Source organism: Salvelinus alpinus, chromosome 1 (genome assembly GCF_045679555.1).
Source record: "Salvelinus alpinus chromosome 1, SLU_Salpinus.1, whole genome shotgun sequence".
NCBI classification, from domain to species: domain Eukaryota; kingdom Metazoa; phylum Chordata; class Actinopteri; order Salmoniformes; family Salmonidae; genus Salvelinus; species Salvelinus alpinus.
In genome coordinates this window covers 80,355,066-80,378,844 of record NC_092086.1, presented here as the reverse complement: position 1 = coordinate 80,378,844, position 23,779 = coordinate 80,355,066, and the positions used below count along the sequence as shown (strand labels likewise).

Genomic DNA, 23,779 nt, shown 5'->3' with positions numbered 1-23,779 from the left:
CCGGGCGCTCTGCGGACAATCCCGCCCCACGCCCAGCCTAGCGGAACAGGTCAACATCTAGGATGAATCTCAGGTCTCATGTGGCTTCCTCCCTTTTTTCCCCTACTCCCAACTACACAGATCTGAAAACACAGGTTAAAGCAATAGGGTGGATACCCTAAAGGAATGCGCATGCACTTGTCCAGTTCTTTCACACCAGTGTAAATGAAGGAAACAAAATGAGAGGAAGGTAGGGAGACACTTGACTTTTGAGCTGCACCCTTCAAGTTCCTCAGCGCTTGGGGAGTGGGTACTGCCAAGGCAACCTGCATGGCAGGGAAGCAGAGATGAGTAAAAAGGGGCCCTAGTGAAAGGCCTAGCCCTGGGCTACAGGATGTGGTGAAGGGCTAAATAACAGGAGATGCCGTTCCCACTTCACACTGCGCGCGCATCTTACACCAAACAACCACCAAGACTCTTTTCGGTCTGTCAGATTGTGTAAAAAATGAATTATTATTATTATTATTTCTTTTTTATCCACCAGACCACCATCGAATCAAGCGCCACAGCTCTTTTCAAAAACTCATCCGATCTTAGAAAAAGGGCCACATGTGAACTATAGTCTGTAAATGTAAATGTAGTCCGCTTAAAGATATTTCTCATCTATGGCTTCTGAAACCGTCAGGTTAATTTGGTAAATGAAGTGATAATGCTCAGCCATGGTGAATGCCCAGAGTTGTGTCATTCTTTCCAGTGCTTACATACTGGGAACACTGGATGTTAACCGACAGAGCGGAGTGAACAGACTCACTGGCCACCATGGCAAACAAGTTCTACCAATAGTAGAACCTTTTCATTTTATACAAATATACAGATGTGTGTCCGGCTTTATGGGAGCTTCTAGAAGTACATTTTGTTGCCCCCAACACTAAATACATCATTAACTTGTGCGAGTACATGAGAGTTATGATTGATTGAGAGCCAAATACAATCAGGCAGAAGATCCAATTATGATTTTATGAGTTTGGCTATGAGTGTCAAAACCAGGCTGATTTAATGCCGCTGTCTGCATAATGAAACAGCAAAATCAATAATTGTAACATTTAATTTGTTGAACAGGAATGCCTAAAAGCTACTCCTAGTGTGGCTGACGAGTTTGTCAATGGTATCAAGAGATGTAAATAAAAAATCTGCCTTGTAAAACCAGCATGTTATTCCAACTGGATTCCACGAACAATGTCCTCAAATTCAGGTTTCCCCAGAAATGCATTGTATTGATCGTTTTTCTGAGAATTGCTTGAATCACTGGGAGAATATGTTTATTCAGACAAGTAAGACAAGATAACGGTATGTTTTGGAAAGAGGCTTTACTTCTTGAATATATCTCAATAAACAACCATGGCCCCTGAAAATATTGTAAGATGAACACAAAAATACATTTTTTCACTCTATAATTTCACTCTGTGTCCAACTGCAGTTGGATTTGGTGTACAGAATAGCTTTCTACATTTTGGTACATTATGAACAAAAACACTTGAAATCAAAGTTAATATATCTACATATTGTAGTGAGGCTTGTGAGAGTCTTTGGTGTTGACTTGAAGTTTCACATACACCATCACCTGCAACAGAATGAATCCAAAATTTAGCTCCAGACACTGCTCTTTTCACACACTTCTGGAACACAAGCAGGGCAGATCCCACCGTGTGATACAGGGAGGATACCTCAGCTGAACTGGAGTGTGCTCAAGCTCTTTGAAGAGCACCCAGAGCATGTAGTTAACATGATTCCCAAATTACCCTCTGAAGCCTTTGATCTTAAGAGAGCGCTGCCACTTGAAGCTGAAAGAGCAAGCAGAGGCCTTTCTGCACTGCTGCCATTTTCTGCTGCGCTGGGCATTTTATGTACAAGTGTCTGGAACATATGCATATTTATGTACCTCTGGAAAAAAACATGTTCCCGACAAATCACACTCGAGATTCAGTCTGTCATCGTGTTGAGTATAGATAACTGCAATTTCTCTTTATGTGAGCTGCCAGTGGATCTCATGTTGCATCTTCCAATTCCACATGAGCTCTCTAAGCCCATAGCACACTATCATGGCCATTACGCTTCTTAGCACCATTAACTCACTTCTCACTAGAAGTTATCGCTGTAAATATCCATACCCTAAAAACAAGGTGGATGTCTAGTCGTCTACAACACTGAGCTATAAAATACAAAATCTGACATTGTGTTTATATATATATACACACACACACACCGTTCAAAAGGTTGGGGTCACTTAGAAATGTCCTTGTTTTTGACAGAAAAGCATTTTTTTTTTTTATCACATCAAATTGATCAGAAATACAGTGTAGACATTGTTAATGTTGTAAATGACCATTGTAGCTGGTATTGTCAGATTTTTTATGGAATATCTACATAGGCGTACAGAGACCCATTTTCAGCGAACATCACTCCTGTGTTCCAATGGCACGTTGTGTTAGCTAAACCCAGTTTATCATTTTAAAAGGCTAATTGATCATTAGAAAACCCTTTTGCAATTATGTTAGCACAGCTGAAAACTGTCGTTCTGATTAAAGAAGCAATTAAACTGGCCTTCTTTAGACTAGTTGAGTATCTGGAACATCAGCATTTGTGGATTCAATTACAGGCTCAAAATGGCCAGAAACAAAGAACTTTCTTCTGAAACTCTTCAGTCTATTCTTGTTCTGAGAAATGAAGGCTATTCCATGCGAGAAATTGCCAAGAAACTGAAGATCTCATACAACGCTGTGTACTACTCCCTTCACAGAACAGCGCAAACTGGCTCTAACCAGAATAGAAAGAGAGGTGGGAGGCCCCGGTGGACAACTGAGCAAGAGGACAAGTACATTAGAGTGTCTAGTTGGAGAAACAGACGCCTCACAAGTCCTCAACTGGTAGCTTCATTAAATAGTACCCGCAAAACACCAGTCTCAACGTCAACAGTGAAGAGGTGACTTCGGGATGCTGGCCTTCTAGGCAGAGTTGCAAAGAAAAAGCCATATCTCAGACTGGCCAATAAAAAGAAAAGATTAAGATGGGCAAAATAACACAGACACTGGACAGAGGAACTCTGCCTAGAGTTTCAGAAGAAAGTTATTTGTTTCTGGCCATTTTGAGCCTGTAATTGAACCCACAAATGCTGATGCTCCAGATACTCAACTAGTCTAAAGAAGGCCAGTTTTATTGCTTCTTTAATCAGAACAACAGTTTTCAGCTGTGCTAACATAATTGCAAAAGGGTTTTCTAATGATCAATTAGCCTTTTAAAATGATAAACTTGGATTAACTAACATAACGTGCCATTGGAACACAGGAGTGATGTTAGCTGATAATGGGCCTCTGTACGCCTATGTAGATATTCCATAAAAATCAGCTGTTTCCAGCTACAATGGTCATTTACAACATTAACAGTGTCTAAACTGTATTTATGATCAATTTGATGTCAATTAAAAAATGGACAAAAATATAAGCTTTTCATTCAAAAAAAAGCACATGTTGTGGTGGGGGTATTTCAGCTTGGACGCACAGTGAATATCTATCGTGCATGATCAGATACTAAATCAGGATAGAATTCCAATGCAATACAGGGCATGTCTAAGGCATCTCTACCGACCACTATAAACCAACACACGCTACTAAAAATCACTCAAAATGATACAAATCAAATTCAAATATATTGCACTAAAGCCTGTAATAATGGTCACCTACTTTCGTTAAAAATAGACAAACTGTATACAGCCAGGAACATGGAAATATGACAATACAAATATGACATTAAAACCCACTAGATTGGGTTGTCTTACATGTGCACCGATGGAACATTATCTCTTACTAAAACGGAGTGAAAAGGGGCAACTATGTGAACTGGATACCAATAGTAAGATATGTACTGTATGTGGCAATCATCAATCAATGCTTTTGGATTGCATTGTTCCTACAGCGCCCTCCTGCGGCTAGCACAGGAATAACTACCACAGAGTGGAAACGGATGGAGCCATTTACATGACAAAGGACACACTCGCTAACAAACATGTCACCTTCACTTCTTCACAAAGTCAGCAAACATCTTGGAGCACAGCTCTTTCTCTTTGTCCAAACAGTCCTTGTAGTGTCTGCAAAAAGAACAATATTTTAGTTGAGTCATATGTCGCAAGGGTGAAAAAACAATGAATGTCAGGACTATTATCTTACATGGCAAGCTTCCTTAGGAGATTGTTGATGTCGACGTCAAAAGGTTTGTTGGCCTGAGCCATTGTGAGGTAATCCTGGGCTTTCTCATAGTCAAACAACTCCAAATAGGCCTGAGGAAAACCCTCTGGTTGAAACATCTGTAGGAAGATCTCAATTGCATACACCATCGTACTCTCTCCTTGTCTCCTTCTCAAAAACCCATTGGAGGAGAAAGTAAGAGGGGAGGGACCTCTGGCTTTCTCCTCCAATGGGTTTTGAGAATGAGACAAGGAGAGAGGACGCTAGGAGAATACAATTGAGATCTTCCCTGTGACTGATTCTTTCCACAAGTGAGCTTTCACCAAACATGCAAAACTCAAATGTGTGAAAAAGGGAACATGTACGTTTTAGGATCATTTTCAGACGCTATTAATGCAAGGTTATCCATTAAACATATGGTCATACTAACTACACCACCTGAAAGATTTATTTTCTTACTAAATAAAGATAACATTTGTGTGGATCCCCTTCAGCTCACCTATATTTCATATCCATAGGCCAAACCATGATGCCAAAAACAATCACATATATGGTAGGCACACACATGAATATAAATTCACCCCGCCCTGAGGGTCTGACCTGACCACAGCGGAACAGAGCCTTGGTGTTGTTGGGGTCGATCTTCAGGGCCTTGTGGCCGTACTCCAGGGCTTTCAGGGGCCTGTCCAGGCGGAGCTGGGTCAACGACAGGTTGAGGTAGATGGGCAGCTGCCCTGCCACAATGCTCCTCTTCTCCTCCTCGTCCTCCGCCTTCCGATTCCCCAGCAGAGTGACCGCCTGGCCAGACATATGGAGAGGTTGTACAGTTGAAGTCGGAAGTTTACATACACTTAAGTTGGAGTCATTAAAACTCGTTTTTCAACCACTCCATATATTTCTTGTTAACAAACTATAGTTTTGGCAAGTCGGTTAGGACATCTACTGTGTGCATGACACAAGTAATTTTTCCAACAATTGTTTACAGATAGATCACTGTATCACAATTCCAGTGGGTCAGAAGTTTACATACACTAAGTTGACTGTGCCTTTAAACAGCTTGAAAAATTCCAGAAAATTATGACATGGCTTTAGAAGCTTCTGATAGGCTAATTGACATCATTTGACAAAGATTGTTATTTTTTGAGAAATTTCCTCTGGTCTGATGAAACAAAAACAGAACTGTTTGGCCATAATGACCATCGTTATGTTTGGAGGAAAAAGGGGGATGCTTGCAAGCCGAAGAACACCATCCCAACCGTGAAGCACGGGGTTGGTAGCATCATGTTGTGGGGGTGCTTTGCTGCAGGAGGGACTGGTGCATCTCACAAAATAGATGGCATCATGAGGTAGGAAAATTATATGGATATATTTAAGCAACATCTCAAGATATCAGTCAGGAAGTTAAAGCTTGGTTGCAAACAGGTCTTCCAAATAGACAATGACCCCAAGCATACTTCCAAAGTTTTGGCAAAATGGCTTAGGGGCAACAAAGTCAAGGTATTGGAATGGCCATCACAAAGCCCTGAACTCAATCCTATAGAACTGAAAAAAGCATGTGCAAGCAAGGAGGCCTACAAACCTGACTCAGTTACAACAGCTCTGTCAGAAGGAATGGGCCAAAATTCACCCAACTTATTGTGGGAAGCTTGTGGAAGGCTACCCTGAAACGTTTGACCCAAGTTAAACAATTTAAAGGCAATGCTACCAAATACTAATTGAGTGCATGTAAACTTCTGACCCACTGGGAATTTGATGAAAGAAATAAAAGCTGAAATAAATCATTCTCTACTATTATTCTGGCATTTCACATTCTTAAAATAAAGTGGTGATCCTAACTGACCTAAGACATGGAATTTTTACTAGGATTAAATGTCAGGAATTGTGAAAAACTGAGTTGAAATGTATTTGGCTAAGCTGTATGTAAACCTCCGACTTCAACTGTACGTATACATCAATACGTAGAAAGTTTATCACAAAGTTCACACAAAGTTTACACTTGTACGCACACAGTAGTGCGTGTACACACTAAACGCACTCATACACACAACAGTGTGCTTGTCAAATATCACACACACGGCAGTGTGCTTATGAAACTCAACACTTACGACAGGGAACCAACACTTAAGCATCACCATCACCCCTCTCATTCATTCACATACATGGAAAGTTGAAGTGATGCTTCATCATAAAATAATGCTGAAACTAAAATGAAGGGGCTCATTCGAGGACATAACATTTAGGACGTGACTGACGCGTTTTTCTGACGCTACCTGCTTGTAGCGATCTTTGGCGTCCTCGAAGCGACTGTGGTTGAAGCAGCGGTTGCCAAAGCTGCGCTCTGTGTCGACCACGTTGAGGAGCATGGACAGAGGAGCCGTGTTCTGCTCCTCCTGGCGGAACAGAGGGGTTTGGGAGCAACAAAGTCACAACTAATCCCCAGTAAGAAGAGATGCATGACCAGAAATAGTCCCTTCAGAAAAATGGCACAACCGCAACATGTTTCTGCATCTCTATTTAACCCAATAACATATCTTAGCTCCTTCCACTAGGTAGGTTGACATTATCTGTTACAAAAAAAAACTGGTCCTGGACGTTATCGCCACCAACCTTGAGAGATACCGCCTTGACTAAATAAAAGGCTCCTAGTGTCCTCACCGGACTCATTGCGAAGAACTCATCCACTTCGGCCGAGTCGAGGAAGTCGAGGACCTGCACCTCGTAGAGCACAGTGGCTACAGGAGGAATGAGTGGAGGGCAGCCCATCGCTCCATAGGCGTACTCAGGCAGGAAGAGAAAACGAGAGAACTCTCCCTTCCTCATGGTCAGAATACCAAGCTCAAGGCCACACAGAGTCACGTCTGTAAGGTAAGGTGTTTATGAAGCCACATATGAAAACCAGTTATCTACGAGTGCCATAGGCTATAGCTTACCTCTTCCAAGCTTCATCATTCGAGGGTACTTCAGATGGCTGGTGGTCTCAAATGGTCGGTCAGAGTACTCCAAAAATCCAGAGAAATGGACTGAAGGAATATTAGCAGGGGTTCAAATCGGCACAAAAAACATATGGTGTGTCCCTAAGGCGTGATTGATTGCATTTTGTCCCAATAAATATACAATACATATGCTTTTGGCTACATTGTAACGTAGGGGTCTACAACCTTTTCTAGCATGAGACTTCATTGAAAAAATTAAACATGTTGCGAGCCAGAAAAATAATTCTAGCTGTCAAAGAGGCACATTGTTCTTCTCTCCCCTGCAACTCTTCCCCAGGTCAGTAGTTGACATGAGAAAGTACTGCACTGTTTTCCCAAATTATGTTCTCTCAGTTTTATCTTTCCAGGTTTTAGATACTTAAATTTTTACTCTCAAAATTACAATTGTTCATAGAGAAACAACAAAATGAAATGTTCTGAGTCCATGTCAATTGCTAAATCACATTAGAATACTACTTTTTTAGGTCTGGAATAAAACTAACAAATATATTTTTCTGTGTAATTCCCCTTTAATTGTGCATCTAGAAAGTGAGAAATGTGCCGGTCTAGAGAAGGTTCTGTACTGCTGCTGCTCATTTCATGGCAAAGTTAATAATAGATACAAATTATATACCTCCTCATGATATACACTACCGTTCAAAAGTTTGGGGTCACTAGAAATGTCCTTGTTTTTGAAAGAAACAATGTCTACACTGTATTTCTGATAAATTTGATGGTATTTTAATGGACAAAAAAAATAGCTTTTCTATCAAAAACAAGGACATTTCTAAGTGACCCCAAACTTTTTAATGGTAGTGTACTTCTGCCAGGTTAGCATGCATTTAATTGAGAAGGTTTTGGAGAAAGTATTTCTGTCAACCCACAAGATGGTTATCACATCAACTGGATACACACAGAGTGACAGAGAAATGTGCGCACCACACAGACAGACGGGGGCATAATTGCTGGAAATGAATTGTCAGATATTGTGTTAGGTTTGGCTTTTTAAGAAGCCCCCCTCCCGTGTAGATTATTTTTGCCCTAGCACTACACAGCTGATTAAATAACCAACTCATTATCAAGCTTTGATTATTTGAATCAGCTGTGTAGCACTAGGGCACACCCCCTGGATTAGATAGTAGCTGGGAGCTTGCAGTGTCTGATACTGGTCAAATTGCATATACTTTCAGAATTGTTTGGCAAGCTACTCATAGGTGGGCTACGAACTACTGGTAGCTCACGATTGACCTCTTGGAGACCCCTGTTGTAAGGGAACCTAAAGAAAGGAGTATTCTATGAAGGTACTTGACACAGATGAATCTCTTGGTACTGGTGGGCCTTCTCCAGGTTGGACCACTTCCTTCAGGATCCCTCCATCGCCCAGGATGTCCTGCATCTGCTGGCCGAGGCGGTGGAAAGGGCTCTGACAACAATAGACACAAGTTTTAAAGTTGACACCATCCCTGACCCTTAGTTGATTGTTTTCAACCCTTCTTAAAAATTGTTTAACAAAAGGGCACAAAAAAACCGAGTTGTCAAAACACCGTTTTATATTTTAGATAAATAGCTAGTTGAAAATAAATTCTGCAAGGTGGCACATGGAGCAAGAATTATTTGGCGTGACAGAGATCAAGCTCGCAAGGCTGCAGCAGCACCATATATTTGGCTAGTCTTTGCTAGTTAGCTTGCTAGCGAGAAAACTACGCACACAGATTTCTATACATTTATTTAATACAACTTAAAGTGTAACCAATCCTCAATAGATTGGTGTATGAAACCTCCCTATTGATATGAAGGTGTGAAGTTTAGCAAATAACTGTTAACATGTGAGATCACATGATGCAGCTAACTCGCTGGCGATAACTAGCGCTAGCCAGAGCCATATTTTGACACTGGCTAGCCTCCCATTCATCTCTTTACCGGAGTACGTGCCAGCGCGTTGGGATCCATAAACTGCTGAATTCTGGTCGACAGTCCGTTTGCTGACATCATTTCATCGAAAGATGATTGCAAATATCAATTACACTGTGCTAGCATTTAACTCTATAAATAATGTAGGTAGCTTGCCGGGACAGATTTCCCACAACGAATGTAGCCAGAGGGTCATTAGGGTCACCACACGTGAGGCGCAACAGAGATTCCGGTCACAGATTTTCTAAACCCAGAGGCGTAACATCCTATAACTTCCGGGAACTTTTGCGAAGCAGACCAGGCTGGATTTGGGGGTTTGAGAAGTTAATGAGAGCATTTAAAAAATATTCCTTAGTTAATTGTCTTGAAATCTAATGGCACAACCTATCTAAGTAGTTGAACATGGTTTTACTCCATTCTCGTGAAATGACAAACTGACACATTTGCAATTTCGTCAAAAACAACTTTATAATGTAGTGACGTTGATTTGACGGCCTGCATATGCACAGTTCGGTGCGAGACTTTTAGAACCGATGACGTGATTCTAGGCATAAATTTAGCTTGCCAACGTCGCCGTGATTCGCGATCTGGGATTTCTTCAAACTGTACTGTCTTTGTTGTGGATTGCCTCTTTGGGTGCACTGATGCATTGCTATACGGAATCATTGGGATGTCACCTCATTGAAATTGACAGATTTAGTGCAGGGAGGGACATCCCAAGGATCACTGACCTTTTGACATTATTCAATCACAACCGGAAAACCATTAAGCGGTTGACATCTCCTTTTGCACAATTCTTATTTTTAGAGGTGTTTCATAGGTTTAATTATAGTCTATGGTCATAGAAAAGCCCAATGTACAAATGGAGTTTAAGTCTGTTGGGGTACTTTATTATATTTTTATCAATATAAAAAATGTCCAACAAAATATATGCACAAGAACATCAATATGTTTAATACATTTTCAAAAATATAGGTTTTCCTGATTTATAAATCCTATTAACTTCCATTGTAGTTAAGAACTGATCCAGCATTTAGCTCATTTAGCCAATACTGCTGAATACATATTTAAACTACAACAAAGGCAATAGTCCATGCTAGTAATTTGACAAATGTACAACACGCTCAATAATATTTAAAATGATACTGTCGCATGGGATTATTATATACAATTTCACAGTTGAACAAAGTTAAATCATCAGAGTATACGAAACACAAATAATTCTCCACACATACAGTTATGAGTCATTCCAAGTGTTTTCAAACTGCTTTTTGTCAGAGCAGTCTTCTTCCCCCCCCCAAAAAAAACACATGCAAATCTTTCCATTACAGTTGAACTTCATATGCTAATAATGAACCTTTTCCCCCTGGGGTGGGATAGTGCAGACTAATTTCCCTGTTCTAATCTAATAACTAGTGGAGGTGTTGTTAAACACCTTTAGCACAACTCTCCATAGCAAGGCATTTGCCAAAATTATAACTCACTGTTAAAGAATCAAAGATACGATAGATTGTCTGATTTTTCTAAACACGTCCAACATTTCACAATAGTAGATTGATTAGTCTTCCAAATACCAAAACACCTCCATTTTAAAGTCACCAATAACCAGTCACCAATAACCAATTAATATCTAGGTCCTCAGACAGCAATAAGAACTACAGGACTATGGTGGCAGATTAGGGACACCAACATCCCACACACGCATGACATTAAGGTTTTATCTTATGCCTTTTGAGGCTATTGAAATTCCATCAGGAAGAAGGCATTATTTAGAAGACATTTCTTTAAATACTCTAATTAGTAGTCTGCTACACATTTGATATACTGTTAAAGGCCCAGTGCAGTCAAAAACATGATATTCCTTTGTTTTATATATACATTTCCACAATGAGGCTGGAATAATACTGTGAAAATTATGATAATGCCCTTTTAGTGTAAGAGCTGTCTGAAAAGACCGCCTGAAATTTCTGCCTGTTTTGGTGGGAGTTTTGGCGTTCCATGGTGTCATCACCATGGGGTAAATTAGTTAAGTTCCAAACCTCTGCCAATAATAACACATTTTCAGTTTCCCCCTCCCCACTCAAACCTCTCCCAGAGTCCTAGCAAAATTCTTGCTTGAGAAATTGCTCTTTGCTAAGAAGCTATTTTTATTTATTTTAGACAATTTTAAATGAAAACAATCAGTCAGGTACTTAATTGTTACCCGGAAATTATTTGATAGAGATCAAACACGTCTGCACTGAATCTCTAATCAGACCTAGCCTTTAAATCAGGTACTCAAGGAGCATTACACATGTACATGGGCTATAGTATATGTGGAAAATATTAGCTTTCTTTGTTGAAGAGTGTTCTGTTAAGGTAAATTCTACTGTTTGGAATGTTTAGATCTTGGGTTGGGTTTCGCTAAATGTATGCACACGTTTTCACATGCACAGAAAACACTCCTCAGAGAGAAGTGACTTGACTGACGGCCTGGCTTGTATAAACTGTCCAGGATAAAAACAAGATGGGTGACGAGATGTTTGTGAAAAGATCCAGATCTAGTCTCACGACACTGACATATCTTATTTCACCTGCTCTCTACAAACTACATGAGATGATTCATATTGTTCTTGCATGATATTAGCATAGTTATTGACAAAAGACATATCAAACGGACTAGTGTAAAATCTATTTGCGATATTGGCAATTTGGCAGTCACAGTAAGAAATGGTTTTGTTATTGTAAACAACTTAAACCAGTTACATTCAGTTCAGGCAGACCAAGTATCTGGGATAAATGGAGTCTATCCCTGCGGATATGCATTCCCTAAAACAGACACATTAATTAGTATAAGTGCATTTTCCTCATGATCAGTTTTATGGTACATTCATTAGCTATAAAACAAGATGTACAGTAGAAAGACCATTTAAATGCAAACCATTATGTTTCTCTATCATTTTAAAACATGTTCCATAAAAAGTTGCAGAGGGCTGCCAAACCATTTCAATTCCAGGCAATTTGAGAAATGCATCGTAATAAAATTGTCTCTAATTTCATATAAATTCAATCTCAATCCATTTACTGAATTGCCTAGAGTTGGAATAGAATTAACCAAGATCCTCCTTAAAGCTAGAATCCTTAGTTGCTACATCCATTTAATGAATGATATATACCCATTGATTCTTGAACATTATAACGTATAAATACCTCATGAGCTTAGTTTAACTTGTCATACCTCATGAGAACCCAAAATATAAGCTTGTTTTACTTCAATGTGCATAAACAATGTAAATCTAAACAAACACTGTATAGCCTTAAAACATGGTTAAAACTATAACTTTGATATCATGGATGGTCAGTCCTTAGCTCTGTCTATGAATCTGAGAGTGGTTACATTTCTCCAGGCCCATCCCTCAGCTTTATACTGAAACAGAGGCGGGGTCGCTCTTTGTTATTGTTTCAATTATGAAATCTAGCTTTTAAAACACCCCCACAAACAAAGTAAATTTGCAGAAAACAGTTGTTGTTTTTTAACTAGTAGATACCACATTTAATCAACTCGTCATTAGGAAATGAGTGTATTCAGTGCACTACATCAGCTAAGTTAATGAGCACTCTGTTCTGGGGCACTTGCTGATAAGAGAGAGGTGGTGAGAGCCTGGGAATGGAGACATTCTGCTAAACGAGGTCAGTTCTCTTTACCCCAAACCTAATTTGGGGTAAAGTCATGGAACCAACTTCAAACAGCAAACAATTTATGACCCCCAGAGAATAAAAAAGAAGCTGCATATCTACTGTGTAGGGTTTACATTTCAGAAAAGATCCCCATTGTGGCTAATTTAAAGAACTATTAACTATTACTGTCAAGTCAATGCGTGTTCTGTTCCAGTTTTGATACAATATCTGCAAGTTAAAAGGGTAGTTTGACCATAAAAGGGCAAATGAAACCAAGCATTATCCCCTCCTTGACCCTCAAGTACTTTCAGTGAGCTACAAGCAGACTCTTGTGTTCAACCATCACACAGCTCTGTGTCTGAAGGATCGCCAATAAGACATAAGGCCTGGGTTCTATGCTTAGCAAGTGCACTGCAACCTAAAGATAGCTCTCTGGACCACAAAACCAATTAACAGAACAGCTGGTTTGCAGGTACTGAACTCTGAGTGTGACAATTGGAGGGCGCAAAACAGACCTTACCACTTCAAGTATTCCGTGCTGCATTTAATGCACCAATTTCACAACTACTGCATTGCCTGCATCAAATATTAGCACGGTCATATCCAAGCCTTGCTTGGGGCGATAAGGTTTGAAATAAACGGTTGAGGTTTTCGATATTTTGGTCTCGACACTAACACCGCTTACTTGCACTGTCAAAATGGGGCCCTGAGTGTTGCTTACCATTGGTCAAATAGCACCATTTTGGCCATTCTGTTTTGTTACGAGTGTTGTTAATCACTAGTAAAATAGCACCATTCTGGCCACTCTGTCTGTTTTGCTATTGATATGCATAACAGAGTAGCCTAACATGTTCCCTCTCTTACCAGGATTCAGCATTTCATTCATTGCTAGAACAAATACGTTTTTTATATTCATTGCTTGCAATTCGATGCCCTCCGTAGTATCCCCTGTGTTACTCAGCTATGGAACTCAGTTGTGTTTCTCAGCTATGGAACTCAGTTGTTTCCCCGTGCACACAAATGCAAAGACAAAAAAATGCAATATAACCTTGCCTGTGTGTGGGGTTGAAAGAAACATAATCTCTACCCAATAACCTCAGAATTTGAAAAGGTACTGCTGCCCTCCCATGCAAAGTGCCAATATAGTTTGGTGTCTGACTGGCACCAATGTGAATACATGATACCTAACTCTTTTGAACAACGAAGTTATAGTACTGAAATATTGAGGTCTTGTAAAATGCTGAAAGTGTAGAAACAATAGGTTCAGGTGGAGTAGAAAAACAGAGAACCCAGAAAAGTGGAGACAGGTTATTTCTCTGGAATGCCAGCAAGAGGAAGACTGATTGAATGAGTGAGAGTGTGCATTACAGAGGAGTGTATTCTTGTAAGATATGCCATCTCTGAGCAATGGTGGCAGCAATGCCATGTTGTCCTTGGTATCCACTGTGTCCCTCATTGTGGCCATGCATCAGGACCTGAAGACGTGCACCGCCCGTACCACGTACTGTCTGCAGATGGGGCACTCGCTCATGCGCTTGCCACACTTGCTGCAGGTGACCATGTGGCCACACTCCAGCAGCACACAGTCAATGGGAGAGTCCATGCAGATCCGACAGAGGTTCTCCTCCTGGCTCTTGGGAGCTGCAGGGTCTATGGCACAACGACATGGAAAAGAGGAGAGGTCTCTATTGAGTGTGAACTAAATAACTCTATTTGGGTCATCTTTCATTGTTTTATATTTGGGAGGTTGCCCATAACATGTTACATTTAAGCAGTGTGGGACCAAATTTTTACTACGGATCAATGTATGATTTACATAAACTTCAAGTGTTCCTCAAATTGTGTTCCAGCCCTTTGGCAGTAAAATGGTTTTCATCACCGATTCTCTTGTCTTTTGAACTTGAAACAAGATCCTTACCTTCTTCATTTTTTGTATTTGAAACTGGAAAAAAGAAACAAAGAATTGAACTGATATTATTATTTTTTTAAATCCAGGCTAAAATTCCACATCAGTCATCCCCAGATATAATACAGTATATGCCATTTAGCAGACACTTACAGTAGTCTACAGTGAGTGCATATTTTTTTAATACATGTGACCCCAGCGGGAAATCGCATCCACTTCCCTGGGATTGCTAGCGCTTTTACCAAATGAGCCTCACATGACCACATCCTGGAAATGCTCACCTAGGTTCTGGAGGTCCTTCTGGTCGTTGTAGAGGCGGGTGACCCTCTCCATCAGCTCCCACTTCTCGCAGCAGCCTTTGTAGTTGACAAAGTTGCGGGCCAAGATCTCCTTGAGCTGGCGCACGCTCAGGCCCTCGATATCCTCCACGCGGCTCAGGTCAGACAGAGAGGCTCTGCGGCCGGGCATCAGGGTCTCCTCGCTGTCCGATGACTGCAGGAACAGGACAACCATGGAGGTGGGTCAGAATAGTAATGTGTATTTTGTCTGGTCTCTTTTACTTTTGTCTGGCCAGTGTATATTTTGCCACATCTTTGAGTTTGTCAACAACAGTGGTATGCTACATTTTAAAACATGGATTTTTTTTGGAATCATAATAACATTGTATTTTGTGTGGTCTTTGCATGTCTCTGCTGCTGTCTGACATCGATTATCCTCTTGGTGGTCGTAGGCATCCCTCCATCTAACAGCTACTGATTAATCAATCCCAAAACCTTGAGCTTAGTGTTTACCTCTTCGTCCTCATCATCCTCCTCCTCCTCCTCCTCATCAGAGATCTGCTCTGACTCTGCCTCAGGGGCTGATTGTTCTGGCTGCTCTGGGCTCAATGTGTCTGGTCTGGTAGGGCCCTGTGTCTGGGGAGGGGACGGTGTGTCTGGGGAGGGGACATTGTTGTGAGCCCCGGGCTGGGAGGACACGGTCTCACTGCTTCTGCTGGTGCTGGGGGTCTGCTGGCCCAGGACCAGCTCAACCAGCTCCTCCTTTTCCCGGCATGTCTGGGTGGGCACCTCGTGCAGGTGGAGGTAGTCACGCAGCTCCCGCACCTAGTGTTTGGGGTTATTGTTGAATTTCATCTGACACACACTATTTATATTTTTCCTACTCCTCGTGTAAAAAAAACTAAACTACATTACCATGCTTATAATGCAGTTACTAATGTACTCATGTAACATCGTGTCATCATGACAACATCTTAATACAATTTGGTAACTAGTGTAATTAAAGTGTTATTACACAGATGAGTAATAGAATGAAAAGTGTTACTGCTTAAGCTTTCACCTGAGTTAGCTACAATATATGTAGTTTGACGTGTAGCTTAACCCAATGCATTTGTCCTTGTTTATTTGCCATTAAAAGAAAATACAAAAAGAAAAGAAAAGAAAAGCGGCACACCTTGAGTCTCATCAACTGGGCGCGGTCGAAGAGGGTTCCGTGAAATCGCTGACATGTGTGGCAGAGGCGCGGGCGTGGCGGCTCCAGCTGCACCGAGCAGCGGCCACAGAAGTTCTTCTTGCAGTCCACACAGACATGCTGGGGTAGGGAGAAAGGAGGACAAGACACGGTGAGGGTGAAACTCTTACCAAGAAATGAACGATCACTGAAAGAATAACACTCCGGTGTGTGTGCGCCGCACAGCCTTTTGTTCCAGCTGAGCACTAGACTAGAACCTTATTGTTGAGAAGTTGAATCAAAAGTGTTCGCCAAAGATGCGGTAAAGAGGTCAGTGGAACTTGACCAAAACATTAGAAACGACATGGAAACGCGTGGAGGAAAGATGCCATGGGGGAAAAGATCCCGAATCTCCTGATTGTCCCCCCCAACAAAATTAGCCTACATTTAGGCTATTGTTTATACAGTATGTGTATTTCACACTATGTTGATGTAAAAATCAGAGTACAATGCTTGTCAACACCAATACATGTTCATGTCATCGTCACCAATCAACTGCATTGCAGTTAAATACTACTTTGACTACCACCACCAACTTCTCGATGCTAGCTATGCTACCAGCTTATACGAACAGGAGTTAGCGTTTAGCAGTCACTTCTTCTAAACCTGAAAATGGACTACTTCTAAATGTTATGCAGCGAAAACTGCCAATATATCAAAATAAAATGTAGTAACCACATTGTGGGCCTGTTACAATACATCAATCATGACGGATTTGACGAATATTCACTTTGTTAGATGAGATTTGTTGAATGTGTGCCAATCCGGCGTCCTCCTGTCCCCCACGGTCTGCGTTCCATTACCTCTTTACCGCATCTATACTGTAATAAAACCTATTCAAAAACTTCTCACAAAAATAACTAACCTCTGGCCCACAGCTCTTGGCAAATTTATAGCAAAGACGAGATCTTACCTCCATGTAAACTGGTGATGTAAGTAGGGCTGACCCCAATTAGTCGACTGGTAGATAGTTTGGTCGATAGGCTGTTGGTTGACCGATATTTTTTTTTGTCAAGCAGTAGCAAATATATATAAAACAGTTTATGGCACGAGACACCTGTCTGATTCGCGCCCATCTCAGTGAACTAATCCATTGCGGAGGCCGCGTGGATGGCACAGTCCAAGAAGAAGAAGGGGAGTGTGGCTAAGATGCACAACACAAGTCTCGCTCCCGACAATTTGTGCACGTTCATTGTTTCATAACCTCATTTTGTGAATCGTTTGCCTTGATTGTTAGTGTCTATCAATTCCCCATTACATATAACCAGTAGTAGCCTACATTTACCAATAATTCCTAATTTACAATGTTGGTATGGTTATGGTAATTTCTGTTAATGCATTCAATATATTATTAGTCCAGTCTTTTACCGTTCTCATTGTCAGAGTGGACACGTTGTTTGCAGAGCCCACAACCTATGCTACACTTGTGAGAAACAAGTTTTGGTTTATTTCCTTCCATTTACGAGTTGTCAACTTAGTCCATTGTCTTTTGTTTGAAGTACTACTGTCAAATGTTGAGTAAGGACACGCACTTGATTACGCATAGAAGTAGGCCTATAGGCTACCTGGCCTGCGCACAAAGGTAGGCATATAAAATGTTCTCATTAGGGGGATCTGATAGTATTTCTGATTGGCTTAATGCACCACGACCAACGAGCTGTGGAGCTTCTCAAAGTAATGCTTTCTTCCCCTCAAACAGCAAGCAAACAAAGTCTATTTTTACATCAATCGAGAATGATAATATTTCTTCAATGTATTAGAAAAATCTTTCCAGCTCTCCCTTTCGATAACCACTTGGTGTGAAGGGGAACAAGGTCATGCTCTGTTCGAGTGGAAACGTCATAAAATAGATCTACCTGATGAGATCTTATACAGCTGTGTCTGTCCCGAGCTCACTGGTGCAGGAAATTCTGAGTGCCCAAAATATTTTATACAATGTTGCAAGTTTGCTAGCAAGTGCTTCAGGCTGGACACAACTAGTTGATACTTTCAAGTTTGTTGCAGACAGGCCATGTGTAGCCAATGTGATCATGTGTGTATCAGAATATTTTCTACCTGCAGGCTGCAATGTTTTTATTTGTTGGCTTTATGTAGGCTATTTTTACATCGTTGGCATTGGCAATACTTTTAGGTTTGTATCATTTTCATTTAGAACTTTGATTAACCACATGACAATGATTTTGAGATTCAAAGGCGTTATAATAAATTAAATGAAACTGTTCCACAAAAATTGGCATATGAAAACCATAAGCGGCAAGCAGATCGGTAGAAATGGTAAGATAAATTGGCATTCCACATGAGAAAGGTTGCCGACTCCTCGTGTAGCCTATTACCGGCAACTTCAAGAGAGTAATGGCAGAATCTACGAAAGCCAGCAGGAGGAGGATGGTCGTTTTTCTCTTCATCTCTGGCTCCCTCTTGAGTAATTTGTGTCTTATTTCATCAAACAGCATCAGACAAAAATACAGTTGATTTTATTAAAACACATAGGGTGTGTATATATATATGGAAAAATACACGTTTCAAAATGTCAGCCACTTGATTGGTCGAAAGAACAGACAACTTTCGGGCGACCAAGATTCCCCCCCCCCCAGTCGGGACAGCCCTAGATGTAAGTACAGTAATAACAAGCAAATAAACACGTGGCTGTTGTTTACTTTGCAGGTGAGATTGTGTGTGGCAACTGGCAGGCAAACATGTCAGGAGGGCAAGGCCTGTTGGATGAGAAAAACCCAACCTACACTACCGTTCAAAAGTTTGGGGTCACTTAGAAATGTCCTTGTTTTTGAAAGAAAAGCATTTTTTCCCCCCATTAAAATCACATCAAATTGATCAGAATTACAGTGTAGACATTGTTAATGTTGTAAATGACCATTGTAGCTGGAAACGGCTGAATTTTTATGAAATAGTTACATAGGTGTACAGAGGTCCATTATCAGCAACCATCACTCCTGTGTTCCAATGGCACGTTGAGTTAGCTAATCCAAGTTTATCATTTTAAAAGGCTAATTGATCATCAGAAAACCCTTTTGCAATTATGTTAGCACAGCTGAAAACTGTTGATCTGATTAAAGAAGCAATAAAACTGGCCTTCTTTAGACCAGTTGAGTATCTGGAGCATCAGCATTTGTGGGATCGATTACAGGCTAAAAATGGCCAGAAACAAAGAACTTTCTTCTGAAACTCGTCAGTCCATTCGTGTTCTGAGAAATGAAGGCTATTCCATGCGAGAAATTGCCAAGAAACTGAAGATCTCGTACAACGCTGTGAACTACTCCCTTCACAGAACAGCGCAAACTGGCTCTAACCAGAACAGAAAGAGGAGTGGGAGGCTCCGGTGGACAACTGAGCAAGAGGACAAGTACATTAGAGTGTCTAGTTTTGAGGACTTGTGGGGCGTCTGTTTCTCACTGGCAGCTTCATTAAATAGTACCCGCAAAACACCAGTCTCAATGTCAACAATGAAGAGGCGACTCCAGGATGCTGGCCTTCTAGGCAGAGTTCCTCTGTCCAGTGTCTGTGTTATTTTGATCATCTTAATCTTTTATTTTTATTGGCCAGTCTGAGATATGGCTTTTTCTTTGCAACTCTGCCTAGAAGGCCAGCATCCCGAAGTCACCTCTTCACTGTTGACGTTGAGACTGGTGTTTTGCGGGTACTATTAATTTCTCAGAACAAGAATAGACTGACGAGTTTCAGAAGAAAGTTCTTTGTTTCTGGCCATTTTGAGCCTGTAATCGATCCCACAAATGCTGATGAGACAGATAATCAACTAGTCTAAAGAAGGACAGTATTATTGCTTCTTTAAATCAGATCAACAGTTTTCAGCTGTGCTAACATAATTGCAAAAGGGTTTTCTAATGATCAATGAGCCTTTTAAAATTATAAACTTGGATTAGCTAACACAACGTGCCATTGGAACACAGGAGTGGTGGTTGCTGATAATGGGCCTCTGCACGCCTCTGTAGATATTCCATAAAAGAATATCAGCAGTTTCCAGCTACAAAAGTCATTTGCAACATTAACAATGTCTACACTGTATTTCTGATCAATCTGTTATGTTAATAGAATTTTTTTTGTTGCTTTTCTTTCAAAAACAAGGACATTTCTAAGTGAGCCCAAACTTTTGAACTGTACATCTGTTAGTGATTTAAACAGCCCTCAACTTCCTGCTTTGATTGATTCAGAAATACAGTCACTATTGTAGAAGTGTCGACTAGTGCTGTATTTGACAATCCAGAATGTGAGCATCACTGTGTTCTAAGACTGACTAGTACAGGCCCAGTTACTGATATAGTGAATCTGTGAATCATAAAAGTCTAAATTCTAGTAATTCTGTTGACAAGCAAATCTGTTACTTTGGAGTCTGTAGCAGCACATCGGTATCAAATCCTCTTGGATCTATGCTGTTCCAGAGTTTCAAGTCACACTCTGCTACCCACATTTCAGACGAGAGCTGGCCAGCCGGTCCTCCTTTACAATATTAATCAGGCTATTACCCATTGGTTCAGTGCCTCTTACCTTTATAGCGATGGTGTCAAAATGGCCTCCGCAGGCCTTGCACAAAAGTTCGGGAGAGATCGGGGATTGGCTGTTGCCCGAGTTTGTGTAGGCCTGGCGCCATGAGCTGCCGTTTTCTTCCACTGTGGCGGTGGGTTCCAAACAGGACCAGCTACAACAGGATGTCCACATGCTCCTGCCTGTTCACACAAAATACATACCCAGGAAATTACATCACTTTCTCATGGAATTAGAATCTTAATTCTAACTCTACGGACTTACATCACAAAAGATGCCTAGTAGGGAAATTGAATTGCAGAATAGTGTAGCATTGCTTTCAGATGAATTATGTAGATGTGTATGTACTGTAATCCCATTCTGTATTACCTGAAATGTTTTTATTTGGAACAATCAACATTGAAGGGGCAATATTTCACTCTCTAAATAAATAATATAATCAAACCCAAGATTATAAAGACTTTGTATTACATTCCTTTTGCTGCAATCAAGTGCCGGAGATTCTATCAGTGGTGCGCAGGGGAATGATTGTACTCAAATAGGACAGAGCCAAGAAACCTTCAGCCATCATTTCAAATTTTTAAGTAAAGCACAACCTGAAATGAATTAAATGAAAACAACTGATAGCCTGTGGACTTTAATTCACTGAAAAAAAATCACAATTTCAACACAACTCTTAGCTACATTCAGAGCGGTTTCCATTATGGCCTATAATTTGCTCCTACGCTCGGACTGAATCACAGTAGGAGCAAACAGGAACAAATGTATGATCAGATCGGTGGCCAACTGAGTTCAGGAACAATGAGAGTGCTGTGTGTCATTGTTATCAGGGCTAGAATTATGCATGTCTGATACTCTCCCTCAGTTAAAAGGGGCCAAATGGGGAAGTTAAAAATCGAGACTTCTTAACTGTTAAAATGTATGTGTGAGGTGAATGCTGATAGCTACATTTTATACTGTATGTATAGGCTTGGAAACATAACGAATGTATCTTTCATATTAGTGAGAAATAAAATGTTTTTTAAGGTTAAATTACTACACACATATCTCCATGTTATATCACTTGTTTACGAAAGACAGACGAAAGGCCTAGGCAGCCACCGGTGTTAATTAGCTATCTAGTTTGCTCTGAACACCTGTGTGTAAGGGTAACTGGGGAGGAAGAGTAGTTCTACAAATGGAGGCACACATAGCTTGTGGATGTGCAAAACTGCTACAATAAGTATATTTTTATTTGAAAGATGATTTCTTGCTGATATGAAAGATAAGGGGCATATCAGCATGTTTCGAAAACCGGATGGAACGCGATGATTAACGTTCTAAACATTAAAACACATTATCAGAATTGTAGTTCACATGAAGCCAACAGTGGGCGAACGTACCCGCTGAAAACCCTACATACGGAGAAGGGTTTTCGATAGCTATTGTAGTTTAAGCCTACAGTGTGTTGTCATTTTCAAATAAACTTTGGTCCATTGCCTCTAACTTAATCATAGATCATACTACTGATCTTGTGTTAACTTAATCCCACTTCCTGGATTTTATTTACAACCATTACTAGCTGTATTTGATTTTAACGCTAAAACGTCGGTGGAAGTTACGATGCGCCTGCAGTTTCTGTTTCTGGCAATAGTTTGAAGTTCTATTCCTGATATGAAAATGCGGCATGTTGTTTACCAACGGAACTGTAACAATGTATCAACTCTGTGGCTCTCTAAAAGAAACCTGTCGACAAGTTTATAACATGAAAATGCTTACCTGTCGACAGGTAGGCCTACGCACAGAAAATTGTTGTGTGGCCTTTTAGAAAAGTCTACGAGAAATACAGGCTACCAAGAGACTTTTCTGTAACAGCAAACTCCAGGAAGAACCCGACACAGCAACATTCCCCAGCGCTTCCACTCCTCGCCTAGCCTATCATCGCCTCCTGTTGCCAACCTCGCAAGAAGCACACGCCCCGTATTTGAAATTGTACCAAAATAAAGTACAGTAGCAGCGCACCTGTGAGTCACAAACTAGTTTGTCTAGTATTGCTTATGAATTGTGAAATGGTGGTCTCTGATTAGTGTAATGGTGGATCAGTGCAAAAATTAACTAGTAATTTCTCAGAATGATTTTTTTTTGTAGACTATCATTATTTTAAGGCAATTTATGCGTCATTATTTTGTATTAAAATCGTCATACATTAATCTAATGAATAATGCGTGGTATTCTGTTGTACATGGCATCTTATTGAGAGAAACCCAAATTAAATATTCTAAAAACACAACAATGAATAGGCCTATTGGCTGTCTTCCCTAGCCTATTTTCTAAATACAATAGGCTACTTCTCTCCCACTTAGGCTCGATGTAGGCTAAATGTACTGTACAACGGGTGTTGATTTAATACAATCTATAATAATTGCTGTTTTAATTATACTACAATGGGCCTGCGTAGTGGTGACGCCTACAATAACTTGGACAGTGGTGAGTAGGCATAGCCCTCCTAAAGTGCACATTGCAAAATGCAAATCAAACCATCATCAGTTGATTTATTTCTCTCCGAAATAATAGATACATAAGTGCGTACACAATATAGAGAGATACATAGTCTACATTGACCTATCCCTGTGTATGACGCAAGGGCGTGTGATCGTCTCTTTAGAAATGGTCCTGATGCTGCATGATGTTTCATTCCACCCAGCCATTTCGAATGGGATATCCCAGATCATTGCCAAAAGCGTGGGACAAAAATTAGGGGTGGCATCTTTGAACAAAATAGGGGGTATGCCTCCATTTTGTGATGATTTGACATCATGAAACAACTAACTGAGATTTTGACATTCCTCACTCTAACTGGCTTGACAGATCGTAGTGATGCGCAAGCGATCTTACCTGGGTGACCCGGAGCAAATCCTCTTTGTAACAGCCATCTCGTATTGCTGAGTTCAGTTTGGCATCAATGTTGAATCAATCACACACATGCGATGTCTCAAAGCCAGGTTTTTGGCGTATCCTTGGTCCACTGTGTTGTTCGATGTCTGGCCATACAACCGGTTGGCTAAAAATCTACTGATGGAGGACAGCTAGCATCTTCAAGGAAATGACGT

The 23,779-nt window shown here is 40.6% G+C and overlaps 2 protein-coding genes across 7 annotated transcripts; both read right to left on the bottom strand.

Annotated features, from left to right (window-relative positions):
• Positions 1-1,329: 1,329 nt before the first annotated feature.
• LOC139530959 (inactive peptidyl-prolyl cis-trans isomerase FKBP6-like) lies at positions 1,330-9,367 on the bottom strand. 5 transcript variants are annotated; one of them, XM_071327762.1, is made up of 9 exons: positions 9,110-9,367; positions 8,495-8,612; positions 7,148-7,237; positions 6,873-7,075; positions 6,488-6,607; positions 4,818-5,015; positions 4,200-4,309; positions 4,046-4,120; positions 1,330-1,600 (listed from the first exon to the last, which is right to left on the bottom strand). In XM_071327762.1, the coding sequence occupies exons 1-8, from the start codon at positions 9,179-9,181 to the stop codon at positions 4,048-4,050; spliced, it is 984 nt and encodes a 327-aa protein (XP_071183863.1). In that variant the 5' UTR covers positions 9,182-9,367; the 3' UTR covers positions 1,330-1,600; positions 4,046-4,047. The 5 variants fall into 5 exon arrangements, with proteins under 5 accessions (XP_071183863.1, XP_071183858.1, XP_071183866.1 ...); XM_071327757.1 differs by having other exon boundaries at positions 4,200-4,336; positions 9,110-9,346; XM_071327765.1 differs by lacking the exon at positions 4,200-4,309 and having other exon boundaries at positions 4,783-5,015; positions 9,110-9,346.
• A 601-nt stretch (positions 9,368-9,968) lies between these two features.
• LOC139530901 (E3 ubiquitin-protein ligase rififylin-like) lies at positions 9,969-23,779 on the bottom strand. Of its 2 annotated transcripts, none has more exons than XM_071327704.1 (7): positions 23,565-23,779; positions 20,694-20,872; positions 16,116-16,253; positions 15,455-15,766; positions 14,945-15,155; positions 14,676-14,699; positions 9,969-14,407 (listed from the first exon to the last, which is right to left on the bottom strand). In XM_071327704.1, exons 2-7 carry the CDS (start codon positions 20,862-20,864, stop codon positions 14,226-14,228), a joined length of 1,038 nt encoding a protein of 345 aa, XP_071183805.1. In that variant the 5' UTR covers positions 20,865-20,872; positions 23,565-23,779; the 3' UTR covers positions 9,969-14,225. The 2 variants fall into 2 exon arrangements, with proteins under 2 accessions (XP_071183805.1, XP_071183796.1); XM_071327695.1 differs by lacking the exon at positions 23,565-23,779 and adding an exon at positions 22,449-22,609.

Bases quoted from the DNA above. Each gene is read 5' to 3' on its own strand.
- LOC139530959 (XM_071327757.1), bottom strand. From the start codon at position 9,181: ATGATGTCAGCAAACGGACTGTCGACCAGAATTCAGCAGTTTATGGAT. The intron at 4,337-4,817 runs GTCAGACCCTCA...ATCTTCCTACAG, and splicing joins CTCTGTTCCGCTGTGGTCAG to ATGTTTCAACCAGAGGGTTT. The intron at 4,121-4,199 runs GTAAGATAATAG...TTCTTTTTGCAG, and splicing joins CTCCTAAGGAAGCTTGCCAT to ACACTACAAGGACTGTTTGG.
- LOC139530901 (XM_071327704.1), bottom strand. From the start codon at position 20,864: ATGTGGACATCCTGTTGTAGCTGGTCCTGTTTGGAACCCACCGCCACA. The intron at 15,767-16,115 runs GTGTGCCGCTTT...CCCAAACACTAG, and splicing joins CCCAGTTGATGAGACTCAAG to GTGCGGGAGCTGCGTGACTA. The intron at 15,156-15,454 runs GTAAACACTAAG...CTGTTCCTGCAG, and splicing joins AGGATGATGAGGACGAAGAG to TCATCGGACAGCGAGGAGAC.